The 20,668-nt window shown below is 41.9% G+C and overlaps 1 protein-coding gene across 3 annotated transcripts in view; it reads right to left on the bottom strand.

Moving 5' to 3' along the window:
• The window catches only part of PCSK5 (proprotein convertase subtilisin/kexin type 5), a 490,556-nt gene extending 484,350 nt beyond the window's left edge, over nt 1-6,206 (bottom strand). For all 3 annotated transcript variants that reach the window (XM_081505747.1, XM_081505752.1, XM_081505755.1), the window contains exon 1: nt 5,512-6,206. In XM_081505747.1, coding sequence (XP_081361873.1) covers nt 5,512-5,703 — 192 coding nt within the window. In that variant the 5' untranslated portion in view covers nt 5,704-6,206. The remainder of the gene's footprint in view (nt 1-5,511) is intronic.
• Nucleotides 6,207-20,668: the final 14,462 nt, after the last annotated feature.

The raw sequence follows: 20,668 nt of genomic DNA, 5'->3' as shown, positions 1-20,668 counted from the left end.
GATGGGGCAGGTGCTCAGGTCCCCAACTTGAGGGTCAGGTTGATAAATAAAAAGGAAAACCCTAGAATTTCACTCAAACCTTCTGACTTAGTTTAGTTTTCTTTCTAGTCTCTTTTTCCTCCTAGGGTTAACTCAAATGGAAGAGTTTATTGGCCTGGATAGTTCCTTCTTGGTACACTTAGGTGGAGAGATGTAATCTGTTGAACTAGTGAGAATGTTGCATGCGCTACTACACTCTAGTCAGTTCAGTCGCTCAGTCATGTCTGACTCTTTGCAACCCTAAACTATGTGCTAATTTAATCCTGATAAAAATAAAAATTCATATACGTGCATATTCATAACATGAGCATCTATACTCATTCATTTTTACCACCCAGGAAGCCAAAGTCAGATTCTTTGTCATTTAATCCAACCTGAATTAGCCAAGTGATCAAATCCCGAGATGTCTGCAGATACTTCAGCCTTGGGGAAAACCCAGACACTGCTTTGCATAACTTGAACGGACAACACAAATACCCCTCCCTGCCCAGGGGATGTTTCTGGGTCAGGACTCCCTCCCTTAACCAAAGAGTCAGACATGGCTGGACACTTTCCCAGTGCACTACCCTGCTTCTCTGGCTGACCTTTAAGGTTAGGACCTCTGGATATAAACTCATGAAAGATAGTCATAAGGCAAATTCCACTGCCTTGGGGCTCACAAAAATGCAGTGTTTCATTTCAAATAGACCCCGAAAATCCCAATGGCCACATACAAGCCATTCCTAGCCTATGAGGTTAAAGCAACAGACCCACCATCAGCAGGCCAAGCACTCTACTGCTTTTTTCTCCTGAAAGGTTCCCCCACTCATGAGAACTACGCATGTGAGGGTGGCTAGCAGAGGTCAGAGCTAAGGTTCTTGGGTGTGGAAATCAGAGCCGAGGTTCTTGCCTGGTGCAAAGCCAGATGCATCACACAGGTATCAATCTGGGACTCCCACATCCATTTACAAAGGCCTAAGGATTTAACTAGGGGAGCACACTGCACTCCCATACAACCCACCAGACTAGCCCTGTCCCCTATTTCTGATGCCATCCATGAGCACTGGGCACTCACTCTCCACTGTTTACCAGCACTTCAAGCATCCCAGGTCAAAACTAACCAAGAAAGTGAGAGACCTTCAGGACGTTGCTGAACAAGGTTCTTTCTGCTAAAGCATCCTGTCCTGCTGATTTGGAAAATGGTTCTTGTCACCTTTCTCATGCAAACCACATTCAGAATTAAGTGAAATAGGAATTCATATATGATCTCTCATAATGTACCACGGCAAGGTGCTTTATAAAATAATCAGTCTTCAGATTATTTTTTGTCCCTTTCTTCCATGTTCAGTGAGCTTATCCTACATTATTTAATGGATTACAGCAAAGATCAACCAGGGAGGGGAGCAGTGCCATGGGAAACCAGCCAGAATTGTTTAGAACCCAGCGGAAAACTATTTTTAAACTATTTCAAATTGTTAGTTGAAATGGAAAACCTGTTTCCCTGTCTACAGAGCTCTGATTTAGCTTTTTTGACTCAGTCATCAAACATATTTTCCTGATCTTCAGTGTGTTGCATTTTCCATTATAAAAATGTCTTCGTTTTATCATACCTAAATAAAGTCTGAATCTCACTTATTTCAGATTTGGATTCAACAAACCTTCCAAAGCTACTTAACTATGTGCTGAGCAGTACAGAGCCGACTCCCTCTATTATCTGATTTATTCTTTTACAGATGAAGGAATAGGGGCTCCATTAAGTTCACTGACTTTTCTGCTTTCCTAGACCTTGCAAGTGGCATCTGTAGAGTTTCCAAGTCTCTGCTCCCAATGCGAGTGCCAGGTACAACATTCTCCCCAGTATTACTCTCAGCTGGGTTTATCTTTCTGGAATCTTGCCCAAGATAAGTCACAAAGTTTTTTTTTGGGGGGGTAATCTGGTAATCTCAGTTTGGAATCAAAGATTAAAAGCACCTCACAGAAGGATAAATGCAGCTGGTGCACAGAGCAAACAATCTTTACAGAGGACCTTCTCTCTGGGTTTGAATACCCAGAAGTTAATTCCTCCAGGTTTGTAGACTGCAGCCAAACAAAGGTTCACAACTAACGTCACATTGGGTCTTATTCCTTCATGTCTTTTTTATCCTCTCACCACTACACTGCTAGCTAAAAAGCAGGCCTCTTCTTTCCACCCCCATGTGGGCCAACAGATGGATGTACCTACCCTCAGTCAGCCTCACAGTAATAATTATGCTAAATATTGAGATGGCTTGGAGTTGGGTCTTATAGGGGAAGAAATGCAGGACTTTCTAAAGCTGATGGTAATGCCAAGCAAAATATGATATATAATGACATGAAGACTACTATTAGTTACAGCATCATTTTAGAGTTTCGAGGCATAATCATTCACAAAATACAAACATTATGTGAAAACCTACCAAAACTGCTATCTCTATACCCAAAGCCAAGAAAAGCTTCATTATTGTTCCCTTCCAGGATGTGAAGCATGTTCTTTTTGCCTGTTTGCTTACTTCTCTTGTGTTACTCTCCACATACTATCTTTCTTGAACACAACAGGCCAGGTTTTCTGTAGAAATCTCCAGGCCAGAAATTTAGCTATGGTGGCTTTTAAATGCTAACATCCTACACAAACCATGACACTGAAACTCTGAACAGATATTCAAAACCAGATTTTTACTGTGGTACAAAGTCACTACCGTATTCACCTAAAATATTACACAGAAGGACCTCAAAAATACTACCAGGATATTAAATGACTATAGAAACAATAAAAGGCCTCAGTTCCAATCTGTGACACATGAGGTGGGACCCCAAGCCCAAATGGGTAAAAACAGGGGCACATTCTAGAGACATTTGCAAATTAGTTACTGCCCTCAACTGAACCACAGCTGGCTTACTGATATAAAGAACAAAAGGATGGCCCTTACAGTGCAATGATATTGCATGTGTGAACTCAATTTACCACCTTCAAAACTTAGCCCTTTGATCTACAGAGGAAATGCTTTTCACTGTAAGAATTCTTTTTTACAGTGGTTAGGGCATCAGTTCAAGGAGTCCTCTGTCACCCCTGTAAGCTCTCAATTTCCTCATTGGCATTGTAAAAACCACAATAAACCACATTTGGTATTACTTGAATGTAAATTTTCTTAGTATTACCTTTTAAATGAAAATCCAGGGATCTTCACTATAAAGTCCTTTGTAAAAAGTCAGGCAAGGTTTCAGGATACTGCAATGTTTGCTTATTCAAAAATGAGTTCTGTGACAATTTCTTCTCCCCCATTCTGCCAGGTTCCAAATGTATAAGTTCTATTTAATGAGTTTATTTTGATACAGATCTTTCCACTTTCATAATTCCTGAAGCTGCTTAGGTTCAAGAAGTCCAGGTCAGTTGGAATTAAATATCTGTGAATTAAGCCTGGACATTTGCTTCCCATCTACTGAGTCACTAAATCAGAATTCAGGGAAATGGGGATTTTACTTTCTTCTGCCTTCCTTTCATCCTTATAGGCAGGCATAGGCCTGGACCACACAGTCCTAGGTCTGATTCACACCCTTGTACTGTCTAGATAGGTGACCTGTGTGGGTAACTTCTCCAGAATATTGGTTTCCCTGTTGCTGTAAGTGAAGTAACATCCAACAAAAATGGTTGTTCTGTGGATTATGAAGTAAGTGTATGGTTAAGAACTATTCTTCCAAATATGCCTCTTTTATGGGAGATGCCCAGTGTTAGCTGAACCTGAAAGAAGCATCTGGAAAGATTATTAACATGACTACTTTTATTATTAGCCTTTCCTTTTACATTCCCCAGGTCACATGCAGCACCCCCCCCAACTTCAAGCTCATGTAAAAAAGATTTGAATATACTTAATGTTTTCTTCCAGAAGAAGAAGATAGAAGAAGCAGGTAGAATCCTAACAAGCCATTAGAATGAAACGCCTGAAAATGACAAAACACTCAGACAAAAAAATCTGGCTGGCTGTGGCTTCCTTTCCGGTGTGTGTTAGACTCGGAGACGAGAAATACAGACCATGCCCCTTGCCTTGGTCTCAGCCCTCCACCAGACTGGTTTCTCCAGAACATGTCCACTCTCTGGCCCCTCAAACAGCAGCAAGATCCCCCTACCTGGCCCCCTCATGCTCTTCTGAAGCCCCAGTGCTCCTGCTACATGCAGTAACAGCAGCTCTGCCTGCTCTGGATGCTGCGTCCCTCAGGCAGCCTAGAGTACCCATGCTGGAGGACGTGTTCCTGGACATGGAGTTCCACAGCATCAGAAACCAACAGTCTGTGCTCTCCTGCTCCAGTGGCCTCAGCCGGCATCTTCCTCTCCCCTCATCCAGGCAGAGCACGCGGGGCGCGTGCATCCAGAGCAGTCCCAGCAGCGCGTCTGCTGTGACGGCGCCCCTATCACCCTCGCCTCCCTCCCCCATTAGTCTCATCAGAGTCAGACCAGCGCCACTCCTCGGGCCAGGCCAGGGGAAGCGAGTGGGAGGGGTGTAAGGATGGGGGAGCACTTTCTGGGACCTGCTTCCACTGCCCCTTCCACCCATTTCTTGCAGGAAAGCGAGGAAGCCAAGCCCGGAGGTACCTCCAAATCTGTAGTGCTTCTAATCATTCCCATAACATCCCTCAATTCACAGTCCCCCCGGCCGGGCAACTCCGCCCCGCGGCACCTCACGGAAACCCCGCGCCACCGCCGCCTCCGGGTCCCGCACGTAACTCCCAGAGGGAAGACCCGCTGTTTTCCAAAGTAGAACCAGGTCAGTGGTCTCGGAAGTTTGACACCTCCCACTCCGGCTCTCCATCTAGAAGCCCCCACGCTTATCCAGTTTGAGAGGGGAAGCCAGGAGGTCCCCCCACAAGTCTTCGCTCACACCGGGTCTGGCCGCCTCCTTTCTCCCCTTCCTCGAGTCTAGCTCCAGCCCTCCGCGCCTCTGGCGCCTTCACTGAGTGACCAGAGGTTCTCTCGCTCCTAAAAGAGGAAAGTTCTTTTCAGGCTAAATTCAGGTCCGAGCAGGAAAGGCTTTCCCTTCCATGCCTCCCCCCTTATCCCAGCTCTCAGAAACCACGGGGAGCCGGCACCAGGGGCGTGCTTACCTTCTAACCCCTAAAAGAGTCCACTGCTCCCCGACTTTCCACTGCAAAAGGTCCGTTCGGGTCTGAAACTACCAGGGGGGTATGTACACTCGTGATTCTTCCAGAGACCCTACCTGTCCCTCCTGATTTGCAAGAAACAAGTAAACAAAACACAAATCGTAGCAACTTTGGAGAGCGAGTGTGTGTGTGTGTGTATGAGTGAGTGAGAAAGAGGAGAGAGAGAGAGCATCGCAAAAGAGTTAGGGCAACAGCTGCAAGAACACATCTGGAAGAGGGGGAGGGGACAGACGAGGAGGGGACAAGCGCGAGGTCATGGGGGACTCCCCCCACTCCCCCGCCCTCGCAGCGTCAGGGCCAAGAACCCGGCCAGCCAGTGATTACCTGTCCTATGTTGATGAATCCGTACTTGCTGGCTATGCGGTTGGCCTCCGGGAAGCCGCCGGCGATTTTGACTGCCCAGTGGTTGGTGTAAACGCGCGTCCGGCACACGGGGAGCAGGCAGCCCCCGAGCAGCGCCAGTACGCAGAGCAGGTCCAGCCGTCCCGGGCAGCAGCAGCGGCTCCCCCAGCCCATGGCCCCGGCGCTTGGCGGCTGCTTCGATCGCTCGCTTGCTCCGCTCACTAAGCTGAGCGCACAACTAACTTCTTCGGCCTGGGCCGCCCGAGCGCGCAGCCCCCGGCCGCCGCGGCTCGCAGCCCTGGGAGATCGGCAGGAGGCGGCGAGCCCCGGCAGGGAGCTGAGCAGCGAGCTTCGCACCCACTCCTAGACCATCCCTGGGGCTCCGGGGACCTGTGCTCCCAGCTCTACGGCCCGCGGGGCGGTCGGCCGGCGCTCCCCGGCTCCGGCGCAGGAGGCGGCTGAGTGGGGCGGGCGCCCTCCCGCAGTTGGGTCTCGCCGGGCTCGGCTCCCGGACTCTCCGACTCGCCCTCGCTCCTCCCGGGGCCCCCGAGCGCGGCGGAGGCGGCGGTACAGGCAGCGGCTGGGCGCCCCCTCTGCTGGCCCGGGCTCCGAGCGCTCGCTAGCTCGCTCCCCGCGTTCCCTCCGGCTCCGAGCAGCGCGCTGGGAGTGTAAGTGGCAATGGCAGCAGCGCCTGCTCTGCATAAATTACTCCCCCCGCCCCCCTCTACACCCCTCCTTTCTCACATCCCCCTCCTCCTCTCCCTCCTCCGCCCGCCCGAAAGCGGCCACGGTGAGGCGCCAACAGGTCCTAGCGCCGCTGGGTTCTTCGGGCTGTAACCTACAGGGTCCAGAGCAGCAAAAGCGAGTCTTTCCAAACGGCTGAGAGCAGAGCTCCGGTGTGGGGGTTTTACCCTCTTCTCTCCTTTCCCTTCTGGATTTGTATTAATTTACCGCCACTTCTCGAAAGACTAAAGAGATTTACAAGCTGGTTCTGGTCAAGCGCCCCCAAGATTCATTCATCCTAGCTCTGAACCTCCTTAAACAAGTATTTAAGGAGGTCACTTGCGTGTCAATTGCCGAACAAATAGCCCGAGATTTTCACTTCGTTAATTCTTCATGCTTTTCAACAACTGTTTATTTCACACAATCTGCTCCCGGGAGAAGCTACCACACAGGACGGTAAGGCGCATCGACTCTTGCAAAAGCCAATCACTGGCAATTCCAAAGCCGAGTGTGTTGCCTGCTGACTTTCGAAATCCGTGCTTCCAATACTAGGCAACACCACGGGAGAGTAAAATTCCAGTCGCGGAATTGGGAAAAGATGTTTCTGTGACTATTTGGTATGAAAGTGGATGGAGCTATTGGGCCAAGGGAATAACTTCATTCATTCGTTCCACTGAGTCTGATGAGGACTTCTTTTTCTCCACCAAGGGAAAAGTTTTGCAACTTTTCCAAGCACGGCCCTGTAACAGTGCTGAGTTCGATATAAACAGGACCACAGAGGAATTTCGAATGAAATAAATGCGTGGCTGAGCCGCCTTCATTACAGTATCTTGCACTGTAACTGCAGCAGGCAGGAAGAAGCTCGGATTTACCCACTTCTGCTGAAGAACCTCCCCGCCTTTTCTGGCACAGAACGATTTCTTGTGAAAAGAAAATATACCCCTTATGAAATAATTCAATTGACCTTTAAAGTATTCATCATACCTCTAACCCGCCCCCCCCCGTCCTTCCCCCCCACCCCCGCTTGCTCTCTCCTCTTCCCATCCCCCATTGTCTTTCTTACCAGGCTTTGGTTAACTGTATCTGAAGGTAATTAACACATCACACTTTGGTTAATGATTCTTTTATCTGCCTAGGGCAGGTTCCTCCCCTCAGCGGAACCAAGGTGCAGAATCAAAACATGCAAATTTTATAAAATTCATAGTTAAATTCATAAAATTATCATTTTATGATTTTACACATCGTATAAAGTATGCCATATTAAATATTTAATCTTGAAAATAAACCCACCAAATAATTTTATTCCCACTCTACTGAAGAAGAAGTGGAAAATCAGAAGAACTAAATCATTTGCAGAAAGGCATGTGTTTTAGTTATTTACTTATTTGACTGGTTAGACACATATCTTTTCAACACCTAGAATGTGCCAGGCATTGTGCTGGGAACTGGAGAAAGAGGAGGAAGGGGAAGATGCGGAGGCAACAAGGACTAGTGGATTTCAGACTCTGAATAACTCTAGAGTAAATGTGGTTTATTGCTGTTGTTTGTAGATGGTAAAGCATAAGTACTATGCTTGGGCTTTGGAGTTTTGATACAGCCTCATTACTGGCTAGTCCCTTTGTACATTCCCTCTTCAACCTGGAGCCTAGAAAGTTTACAATCTGTTAGGTCACTGTTAATTGCCACCCAGACCACCTGTATCTATTCATAAGGACATTGGATTATTCCTCTAGAAAACTCTGATGGGTTTCACATGGGATGGGAAGACCTCAGTCAAAATCCAATATATGCCAGTCAGCCTTTCTTTGCTTCAGAAAGGAAGGCATTTGATGTTGGATGGGAAGGAGAGCCTGTCTGGTGATGACCCAGAGGAGGGTGGCCACTGTGTGGACTATATAAACTACTTCAGGACTTAAGTTTGCAGCATGGGCTGTAGGTTTCTCTGGGACTCTGGTGCCATTATTGTTTAGAACAGCAAAGGCAGCCCCCAAATGCTTCTCTTTGTAAGTTGTGTTGCCTCTGGGCTTCACCTTCTGAAGATAATGGGGAGCCGCCTCTGCACCAAGTCTCCTGAGGCCTGGAGGTTGTTTCTTAAGAGGGGCAAGTTACTCATCGACATTTTTTTCTCCATGGTGTCTTTCTCTTTTTCTTTCTTTCCACTAACACCCTTGCCTTCTGTGAGTGTGCCCTGCCTGGCACACACACACAGCATTCACTGCATCAAGCATGAGAGAGAATTGGAAAGTCAGGTAGGAAACGGGTAAACCACTTTTCTGCTTTGTAAACCAATCCCTGGGCCAGCAGTTAGCTTACTCAGAGGGTATATTCTTCCATTTGGATGCATATATACTTAGAAGGGAAAAATCTAGCTCTGTTGAAAAAAAAAAAGACTTGGAGCCCCCATTCATCTGTCAAATCAAGCGTATGAATGTAGATTCATTCATCTTGTTGTCCATGGCTTTCATGGTTATGTTCCACTTCAGTTATGTGCATTTTCTCAGAGAGTAGGATTCTCAAACCTAAATAATAGCGAAGAAGCCCCCTCCTACTGGTGCACAAGCACATACTGCTTCCTGCTTTGGGGTCTACCTTAATGAACTCATTAGCTTCCTTGATTAGAGCCAGTTGGCCAGAATGAAGCTTCCAGATAAGGATCAATAGCCGCAGCAAAAAAGAAAACCACCTTCTTCGATGACCTTCAGCTCTGCTGGTTATCCAACTCAGCCCTGTTTTCAGTGTCTCAGTAGCCAAAAGAACAAGGTACCGACAAAATAGTAGTGGTTAGAGTACAACCAGCACTAACACTGGAAAAAAAGCTGAAATCCAAGTCTTCCCCAAATGCTTCCTTTTTGAATGCTGAGAGCAGCACTCAGGATCTGACCTCCTCTCTCCCTCTGTATCATGCCATATGGCAGGAAACCCAGCAGTTTTAAGTTCTACTCTGCCTGATACTTAGCAACATATTACTTGATAATGAGGCCCCACTAGTGTTTGGCCTCTCTGCCAAGGTCCTTCACAGTTCTTAACAAAAAAATTCAGTGAAATGTGATGAAGAGAAACCCAGGCAGTTTAGTACAAGGAGAAGTGAAAGAGTACTCTATGGGACTCATCTTGAAACTCTACAAATGAGAATTATTTTGAGAGGAGTCTGCCTTCTGAGACATCTCATTTCTTCCTCTGCTACCTCTTTTGTTGGAAAATGACCTTTAAGATCTCTTCCAACCTGAGATTCTGTGAATCAATGATAAATTGGTAATGGGCAGTTTGGAGCTGCCAAGAGGAAAAACTGCCCCTAGAAATTTCACTGTCCAGTAGAGGAGTCAGTAATTTATGGGGATTCTAATCACTTTTCTAGTCGATCAAATTCAGAATCAGCAGTGAAAATTTGTCAAATTTCATAATGATAATAATAATAAATGGTAGTTATTACTACCATTTATTAAGAACTAGTTATATGCCAGGCACTGAGCCAAATACATTTCAGGCCTTAATCTAATTCACAGAATATCAAAACTGAAAGAGACCTTAGGTATTGTAGACTCTAACTTTTTTATATAGTAGAGAAGAAAACTGAAGCCAATACTCTAACCTATGTGGGGAAAGAATCTGAAAAAGAATAGATAATATGAATATATATGTAACTAAATCACTTTCCTGTACATCTGAACTAACACAACACTGTAAATCGACTGTGTGTGTGTGTGCGTGTGTGTGCGCGCGCTCAGTTGCTCAGTCATGTCTAACACTTTGCACTCCCAAGGACTGTAGCCTGCCAGGCTGCTCTGTTCATGGAATTTTCCAGGCAAGAATACTGGAGTGTGTTGCCATTTCCTACTCCAGGGGATCTTCTTGATCTAGGAATCAAACCCGCGTCTCCTGCATTGGCAGGCAGATTCTTTATCACTGCCCCACCTGGGAAGCCAGGATAATCAACTCTACTCCAATATAAAATAAAAAAAATTTTAATTACATTGGCTTTCATGTTTAAAAAACTAATCTGGAAGACATTAATCCTATCATGAAAAAATAAGAAATAGGTGAATAATATAAATAAAGGAAGGGCTACATGGTGCACTATGAACCTAGGATTAACACCAATCTAATTTGCAAATTTATGTTAATAAATTCAATCAGAACAATGGAAACTTGACTTAACATTTCAGATTCTTTGGATGTTTAACCCCCACCATTTAAAAATATGACCTGTGACACATATGAGCCCAGGAAAAAAGTTAATTCAAGGCTTGATATTACTTTTATTGTATAATATTTAAATAGTGGGATACAGACAGGTGACTTACATCTTGTAGATTTCGGGAAGCTTTAGCTCCTTTGAGCTGCTTGAAGTTGACTTAGATTGACATAACCCCTTCATCTGTGGACATTCAAATCCTACACTGACAGGCTAGTTCTCAGAAAGCTTTCCAGTTGGAAGCGAAGTGTAAAGGTTGTGGGTGACCTCCTTCAGTGAAGTGAAGAAGTGACACCAACTATCTGTTCTATCCCTCAGCTCAGAGCAGTATACCCAACAGGATAGATATGGTGAACGGATGTGATGTTCTCCTCTCCCTAGCTTAGACTCTAATTCAGGGAAAAGCAGCTAGAGAAGAAGTGGGAGAAATCAAAGCAATAAACTTGGGTCTTGGAGCTTCACCCACCAAAAGGAATGAATCCTATGACAATGGCAGCAGCCCTTCCCCAGGAGTCAAGTCTCGCTCTTTTTGTAATGGCATTGGAGCCTTTCTTCAAGACTTTTGGTAATGCCACTGGACACTTTCTTCAAGACTCTTAAGCCTCTCAGAGAATCAGGGGTTTAATAACTACTGACTCTACTTGATCTTGTTTAGAAAGACCAAGATGAACTGACACTTGGAATTAAAATATTTTTGAGTTTAGGCTGTGTAGATCGGATTCAGTAATGCCAAATGATACACTGTAATTCAAAATATATCTGGAAAGACTTTAACTTGTTTATCTGAAGCAAGATAAATTATGACAAAACAGGCTTCCCTGGTGGTCAAGTGGTTAACAATCTGTCTTGCAATGCAGGAGACACCAATTCGATACCTGGTCTGGGAAGATCCACATGCTGTGGGGCAAGCAAGCCCATGGGCCACAACTACTGAGCCCAGGCACCACAACTTCTGAGGCCCAGCCCATATACCCTAGTGCCTGTGTTCCACAAAAGAAGCCACTGCAACAAGAAGCCTTAGCACTGTAACTAGAGAATAAGCCGCTGCTTGCCACAGCTAGAGAAAGGCCACACATAGCAATGAAGACCCAGCATAGCCAAAAATAAATAAATAAATGAAAAAAAATTTTTAAAGTATGACAAAATTATTTCACAGATACCTGGTGTGAGTACATCCTTTACATTTGTTACATTTCACCATTTCCAGAAATGGTGTATCTAGATCACTCAGCACCCACATGCATGATGTTACTTCATTCTTCCGATAGTGTATTCTGGGTGTGTAGTTATTACACAACTGTAAACCTTCTGCTCCCTACCATCCTTCTCTAAACCCACTTCAGATTTTAGGAATGCATGAAACAAAGGTTCATCTTTTGTTGCACTTTAAACACATGGTAACAGTATTTCTCAGTAAGGTACTCCAGAGCTGAACCTCACTGCAATAGTTTGCCTGGAAGAAAAAATGTTTAAACATCATGGCAATGAGCAGCTACTATTCTTTACTGTTCTGTATAGAGAATGGCAGCAATGTTCTATTTTCAAAAAGGTATCCCATGCTTACAAATAATTCATTGATAAAATTTTGTCTAAAGGCAGTGGAAATAGAATTCAACAGGAAGCTTTTTCAGGGCTTTCCAACTTTTAAAAAGTATAATATTTCCCTGGCTTTTTATTTACAAGTTTCCTGTGATGGCGTAAAACCAGATACTGAATGAAAAAAAGAAAACTGACTATGATTTGCACTCTGGCAGAGCCACCCTTTTAAGACCTGTGATTTAGTTGGCTCCCCGAGAATATCAAGGACTGAGAGTTCCCTAAACCACTGGAGACCCTGAGGAAGGCTTCTCTCTTCAATTTTCTCCAAGTACAAACAGGGAAACCAGATTCATAGACGTGCTAAATAAAGCTATAATATAAATAGGCTTACAAATGCTAAACACTGCCTTCTGTGAGTGAAGATGAGACTTAGTTTTATGAAAATACTGTGCATTGTAATCAGAGTATGGATAAGGAGGACATCTTTCTCTAGTACTGCTGTTCATTTATTTAAAAAATAATTAGAGCATTGTTTTGAGATGTGGTGGCATAGTGAGCCATGAGAGGTGAACACAGATTAAATCTTGTGCAGGAAAAACAGGCAATATAGTTGGTATCATTAATCATTTCTTATTCTAGTCTTTGTCGTACATTTTTTGTATGTGTCCATACAGATACAAGTTGGCAAACTCATAGGATATTTGCATGTTGACATTTTGGCAGTGAAATGAAAAATGAAAAGAATTTTGCATAAAATGTCAGCAATGCAAAACTTAGTGACATTCTATAAAACTGGGCTAAGCATTATTAGGGAAAAAAAATCCTAAGGGATGTTGGAAGTTAAGATTTCTAGGCTCAAAGGAGCTGGATGCTAGATGTTAGACGAAAAACTTAACAACTATAAAGCTGATCACCTAAAGGTCAGCAAAATATTCAAGGCCACACTGTTGACTAGATGAAAGAATTGGATGCACATGGAATTGATTTTGCATTTAATACCCTGGACATTTTGGAAAACACTTCTGCCCAACTGCGTTGTGTGGAGGTGAGCTCTGGGTTGAGCAGATGGAGTCTCATGATTTGAAAGATGTGAGGCTCCAGAAGTGGTTCATTTATGTGTGGAAACTAATGACTCTGAAACAAATGATCTAATCAATATTCTATTATCCAATAGCCTTTTGACTTACATCAGGCCTGGAATGCTGCAATTTCTCCTGTGTTAGTCATGCCTTCTGTATGTTTAATGATAAACTCTCTGCCAAATGGAATCTCAGTGGGAACAGGCCTTTTCCATTCTACAAATTCAAAGTAAAATTCCCTGAAAACATCTGGATCAAAGTAAAGAGAGGAAACTGAAATCTCTATAGCCAAGGTGAAAGTCAACCCTTCCTCCTTGGTTGGATAAATAATGACCCCAAGTGCTCTTGAGGACTATTTCTGATAGAGCACTCAGAGAGCATTTCTCTAGACTTTTCAACATAATTTCAGGTTATTATCATATTTACTCCTCACAGTGATATGCCAAACTTCGTCATTATTTTAACACTGTCACAACCATCAGGGTTACTTTACAGATATGAAAAGAGGGTGCTGAAATGATGTTTTCAGCTGCACACAGCTAGTGAGTGATAGGACTTGGCCTGGAACTTGTGTTTTCTGAATCCTGTGTTTGTACTAATTCCACCATACCAGAGTTGCAACAAAGTCTCTACAAAGATAAGCCCCCTAAAATATATACTTCCATCCTATTCCTGTGCCTTTACCAAGTCACTCACTGTATAAAGTTTTTGTATTGTTGGTTGAGGAGAGAGACTGGAGCACTCACAGCTAAGGGCCTTCCTTCAGGGGTTTCCAAGTCGGTCATCAAGTAGCAGCTACCCCTCCCCTCATCTTTCTTCACCTCAAAGTCCAATCATTTCTCAGCTCTGTCCCCAGATGAATATCCAAATCAACACCCTTTCAAAAGTTTCTAGGAAGAAAGCAGATGTGGGATTCATTGTGTCTCAAGTGTTTTTTCTCCTTTCTGATTGAATTCAGAGCTTTCCTTTTCATTTGTTAAGTTTCCAGGTCCTGCAAACTCAGAATGTGATTAACTGCAATGTGCCCATTTGATGAAACTCCACTAGTTTTAGGAGAAGCGATTGTGAAATCTCGTTGAAATTCATTACAATGGACACTCTCCATAAAGAATGGTTTTAAGGTTCTCAGTTGCAGGTGTCTTTTATAGGTGATCCAATTATCACAGCTGTTCTTACTTGGTGGCCCAGGTACATTTGTAAAGTTGGATTTTCTCCTTATATCAATTATACCTCAATAGAGCTATTTTAAAAACTGTGTTCTCCCATAACACACACACACACACTCCACATAATTATCAGTAGAACTTTGAGAACAACAGAAAAAGGTTCACACAAAAGTGTACAGGTAACTAGCAGATGTCACAAGTAAGCTTTATCAGGAATGAGGTAGCATTAACTAAATCTCCTTCCCTTTATAGTAAATTTAACTCCTTTACCCTATATCCCCATTTTCTTCCCATATCTTCCTTGTTCCAAGTTTCCTATCAATTTGTCTATTTATCACATGTTGTCCTTCATCACCCTGATCTTCATAAATAATAAGAGAATATGTTTAGAACATTTTGAAAAAAAAAGAAAATATCTAATAATATGTCCACTACTGAAACATAGCTATTTTCATATTTATGTACTCTCTCCTAGTACTGGTATGAAATCGACTATATCTTTATTAAGTTCTGGGCTTCCCTGGTGGCACAGAGGGTAAAGCATCTATCTGCAATGCAGGGGACCCGGGTTCAATTCCTGGGTTGGGAAGATCCCCTGGAGAAGGAAATGGAAACCCATTCTAGTACCCTTGCCTGGAAAATCCCATGGATGGAGAAACCTGGTAGGCTACAGTCCATCGAGTCGTACACGACTGAGCGATTCCACTTTTATTAAGTTATAAACACAACACACATACACTTTTATATTCCTCATTTTTTACATAATATATACTATAAAAATGTCTGTGTGGTCTTTGTAATTATCATTTTAATGACCATACTCTATTGGGTTGATGTATTATAATTTACTAAGCTCTGCTGTACGACATTTAAATTGTTTCCAATTTTTTCATCACTGTAAATAATACCACAGAGAATATCTTCATGAATAAAGGCTGTATATATTTTAGATTTTTTTCCCTTAGATGCATTAATGCATTTTCTTTAGATCCTCTTAAGAATTAGAGAGACTTTACAGGGACTAGGTATGTGTAATTTAAATAAGAGAAGTGGGACAATAAATATGGTAAATGAATCAGCTCTTATCTCAATTCTGATAGCATTCCCCAAACCTACTTCCCTGACTACCAGTATTACTACATCCATCCATCCGTCAATCAAAACTAGTACTAAAGACAACAGGCCCAAAATGGAGTCTATTATGCCAAGCCCCACATCAACAGACTGAGACTTCACTTCTACAGTTTTGACTTTCCCAGAAATGGACTCTTAAAGCAGCCAATCAGGAATCACCTAATCCCAGCAAGTGGGCAATCAACCTGATAAGCCCCTCCCATTCCCTAGATGTAAAGTAACTCTGCAATAATCAATCTTTTTTTTTTTTTTTTTTGGTCTAATATAACTTCCTTTTACTTGCTCATTTTTGCCTATAAATATCTTTCATTTTGTACAGCTCCTCAGAGCTCCTTTTAATCTGCTAGATTGGATGCTTCCTAATTCATTAATTGTTGAATAGTCAACAAGATCTTTAAAATTATTATTTATTAACCCTGGACTAAGTGCCATGATCAATGACTAAAACAGAAGTCACAGTTGCATAAGGCTTTAAGCCATCTGGTGAAACTCTTGAATTGTTATATTGTTATTTAATGTGTCTAATTGTAATGCTAAGTGATGACACTAAGAAAGAAGGTGGGGGATGAAGATACTGCTCAAGCGGTCTAGGCAACAATTTTCATGGAGAAAATAGAGCTTGGAATAAATTTTAAAAGATGAGTTGGGGGTTGAATTTAAATAGAATGAAAATATCATATGATTTTAATATTTGGTACACTTCTCAGTGCCAAATCTTAGGGACCTTAAAATTTTAAGAATTTTTTTTTTAAATAGTTTTAATCAAAGTTCTCTAACTCTTCAGGATGAAAAATATGAAGGAATTCCTCTTCAACCAATGAAAATCTTTATGACTCTGTTTTCCTTTAAGATTTAAAGTCAATTTCTGAGCAAAGTAGGAGGATTTGAGCTCTTGATTAGATTAGGGGAAAGTGCTCTGTTCTCTGAGATATTTAAAATCCTTCAAAATAATCTCCTAGCCTTCAACATATGGAGAAAACCAGGCAGGGGCAGGAAAGTGGAATATCATTAACCTTCCCCATAAAGGTTGCCAGTCTGCTAACATGATCCACAAAATGCAGCTTTTGACTTCTCCAGTAACCAGAGCACAGAGGCTTGTTTCCAATAAGTTCAAGCATTGTGAAGGATGCTTGATGGGTCTATAAAGTAATTTAAAATTTACCTGAAACTCTGCAATCTAATCAATAACACTAGAGGCCTTACTCAAATGAGACCATCAACAAAAATCACCAATTTCCTGTTCTAACAAAGAATGAATGGCCATTTCCCCTCTCCCTCCAGGTCTCAATCATGTGGGTTTTCTCATTAAATATCAGATATATTAAGGGTTCAAGTATTTTCTCTAAAAATGTTCATGTTTTTCCTTTCACTCTTCCCCCCTTTTCTGCTTAAAGTCTTTAATAATTAATTTTAATTATTTAATTTCTTTACTGCATTATTTAAAAAAAGACAACTCTGAGCATGCAGTATTTATGAAAGAAGTATGACTCCATGTAAAATTGAAGAAAATTGTGAAACACCACACTGCAGTAGGTTATTTAGTACATAATATTTTGCAAACTCTTATTATCTTTTTCCTTAATGTATCCTCTTGCAAATATGGACTGAATGACCATTTTGCTTACTGTGTCAGATAAATACCAGTGAAGAAAAAGATTTTCAGGGGCTTGAAGAAAGGTGATAAGTAAAGGTATATCCCTCTTTTCTGTTAAAAGCATTTAGAATTGGGTCAAGATAAAGATCTGGTCAAGAATCCACCTGCAATGTGGGAGACTTGGGTTCAACCTCCGGGTTGGGAAGATCCCCTGGAGAAGGGTAAGGCTACCCACTCCAGTATTCTGCCCTGGAGAATTCCATGGACTATCCATGGGGTCGCAAAGAGTCTGACATGACTGAGAGACTTTCACTTTCAAAGATAAGACTAGAAATACTCATTACAGTATTTAACTATAGTTTTCATTGAATCTTTCTCCCAACAAAATAAAATGGGATAGCAGTAGCATTGGAAACAAGTACAATTGTAAAACAGTATGGTTAGCTTACAGCTATGACACATTCTTTAACTAAAAGTTTAATTTCCTCAAAGCTCAAGATAGCTGTACTCTAAAAACAAACAAACAAAAAAAGTTCTTTTTTGATTGAATGAGTATAAATGACTGCAGAAAACAATAAAATAGATAAAGATATTTCATAACTTCCCCTAATACTTTTAACCTCTAATCATTATCTGGGCTTTTATTTTTAATCCCCTCTATTCTCTCTTCTTCCATTCTCTCTCTTTTATTATACATTAAGCAAATTAAACATATGTGTATATGAATAATGTATGTACATGTACATATGTATTTTTTATCCTAATTTAATATTTCATTTTCATTTATATATTCCAAATAGACTCTATTTCCCTACTTATTTTTTAAATATGTCTTTTCATGGCTGCAAGAGAGTGTATCAAATGGATATACTACACACGCACACATTGTATAGACGCATATATGAAAGTGAAAAAGTGTTAGTTGTTCAGCTGTGTCCGACTCTTTGTGATCCCATGTGCTGTAGCCCACCAGGCTCCTCTATCCCTGGAATTTTCCAGGCAAGAAAACTGGAGTGGGTAGCCATTCCCTTCTCCAGGGGATCTTCCCAACCCAGGGATTGAACCAGGGTCTCCTGCATTGCAGGCAGATTCTTTACCATCTGAGCCACCAGGGAAGCCCATACATATATAACCATTATTCTATTGTGGACAATACAAGCCATTTCCAGCTTGGGGGGAGTATGTTATAGATTATAGATAATACTGTACTGACATCTGCATAGAGGCCCATCTTCTTGGTTCAATGATTTTCACAAAGCAAGGTTCATAGTCTCAAAATAACATATGACATAGCCTGACTATACATGGGAGTCACAAAATATCAAAAACTCTATAAATTAAGCTACACTACAGGGTGTAAATACTGCAGAGACCTGGGTTTAAACACCAGATTTAGCACTTGTAGGATACTGGGAAAGTTCCTTAAACCGTTTTTTGTGTATATCTTTGTCTGTAAAGGGTATAATTCTAGGGCCTACTTCATAAATCTGTAGTGAAGATTCAATAAAATAATTTCTGAAAAGAGATTTAATACATTACTCCACATAGTAGTTTCTTACTAAGAACTAGCAGTGAATATTATAAACAGTCTATGCACTATGTATTACAAAATACTTCTGAATGCTCTAAAGTGGTATTTCAATTTCTCCCTGCAAACATTTTAACAGTTTTTCAATGGAACACATGTGAGAAAAGAACAACTCAACTTTCAGAGTTGATTTCATTGATTTTGTTAGCATACTGGCTATATCATTTATCTACTTTTTCATTTTGTGCTGCAAACACTCAAATCCAACAGCCTTGTGGGTAGCACAGAGAAAGGATGTCACAAAGTCACCCTCTGTAGAAGATGCCTTCTGATTCCCCCAGATCCATATACATCTCCTTCCATGCTGGACCAAACTTTTCCAGGTGGGTCAGGGGATGCAGGGACTTCCCTGGTGGCTCAGTAGTAAAGAATCCACCTGCCAATGCCGGAGATGCAGGTCTGATACCTGGGTCAGGAAGATCCCCTGGAGAAGGGAATGGCAGCTCACTCCAGTATTCTTGCCTGGAGAATCCCATGTACAGAGTAGCCAAGCGGGCTATAGTCCATGGGGTCTCAAAGAGTCGGACATGATTTAGCGACTAAACAACAACAGGAGATCCAAGGCAAAAATGCTGGTACAAGCTATCAAAGCAGTCATAGATGAATAGATCTGCTCTCTCTTAGTGACTAGATTCATTTTGGAGGTTCTGTCTGGAATAAGAATCTGACCGTGAGCAAGCATCTAAGTGATGCTAAATGACTCCTCTGGGAAAACTGATCGGACAGAGCAATTTCAATGCTGGGCAGATAGGCACTTAACAGACAGCAGAGGTGGGGAGCTTCAGATGGTTTTTTCCACTGCCTGGAACATCTTTTAACCTTCACGTCATCATTTGGTGATGAATCTTCAAATATTCACTCAACACATTGGCAAAGAACTCTTCCCATAGCTTGTACCTCTCTGTCTACAACGATCACAAATTGCACTGTTGCCAACTTTATTCATTTCTTTCCTGCCTCCCCCTCCAAATACCTACCTACCTACACAAACACACACACACACACTCCTCTACATACGCACCACACACACAAAGAACTTAAAACTCCTGAAGGCAAACACCATTTCCAATACTATTTTCTGTTCCAAGTAACAAGCATGTAATAGGGTGCCTAATCTGTCTGTTGAATGAATAATTCTGGAGCCTTCCATCTTTGATCTAGACTGATGGCTCACATCAATACCAGGAGATATGCTGATAAATTAGTAATATTGATAGGGACTAAAGAGCATGTCTCTTCTGAATTATCTGTGAGTGGAATGATATATCTGGAGTTTGCCTAAAACAAATCAGGTTTTATTAGAGTGGGAACGGAGAAGGGGGTGGCAGAAATTATAGGTATTAATGGAAAAATTGGCCACAATATTGATAACTATTGAAGCTAGGTAATAAATAAAGAGGAATCAAATATGTCATACTTTCTACATTTCTATTTGAAAATTTCCATTGCTATATTTGAAAATTCTCATACTACAAATAAATGTATATATACACACAACACAAACACAAAACACAACATATAAAAGCACAACATCAGAAGAGTGACTTTATAATGACAGCATCTTAGAGAAGGGCATCTTTGATGGGAATGTTGATTTTACATCACATGTCTATTATGTTTTAGGGGACATGATTTGAATGAGGCTCATGGATAGTTTGGTCTTCTCTGAAAGGCAACAACTACTGTACCTCAGCCCAAACTGGTGGGACTGTAAGAGCTAGATGGATAAAAGTCTCTTTTATACAAAGACCCAAAGGCAGACATTGAACCAAAAATAAGAAGAAAGAGAAACAAACTACAAGCTAGAAAAAGAAAAAGAAACAAACTATAAGCTCTAAACATCGAAAATCTAGCCAATAAAACTCATCTGCAAAGTCCTGGGAGGCAGCAGCATGACTGAGGTGGTGGTGTATATGTTTATGTTGGCTGTTTCATTCCCCTAAATGCATTCGACATCTCTAATTAATCCCTTTGGAGCAGTGGTTGCTGGAATTCTCAGCTCAGAACCTTGGCTCATGCCCGCCAAATGGAATCCTGAGATGCTGCACGTACGTGGTAAGAGATATTATCGTCTTTCAAATTCAAGAATAACTATCTGATCTATTAGATAGAGAGATATCAAGC

Source organism: Giraffa tippelskirchi, chromosome 1 (assembly GCF_054371585.1).
Source record: "Giraffa tippelskirchi isolate mGirTip1 chromosome 1, T2T-mGirTip1v1.2.pri, whole genome shotgun sequence".
NCBI lineage: Eukaryota > Metazoa > Chordata > Mammalia > Artiodactyla > Giraffidae > Giraffa > Giraffa tippelskirchi.
The sequence above is the reverse complement of the archived record's forward strand: the minus strand, read 5'-3'. Positions and strand labels throughout refer to the sequence as shown.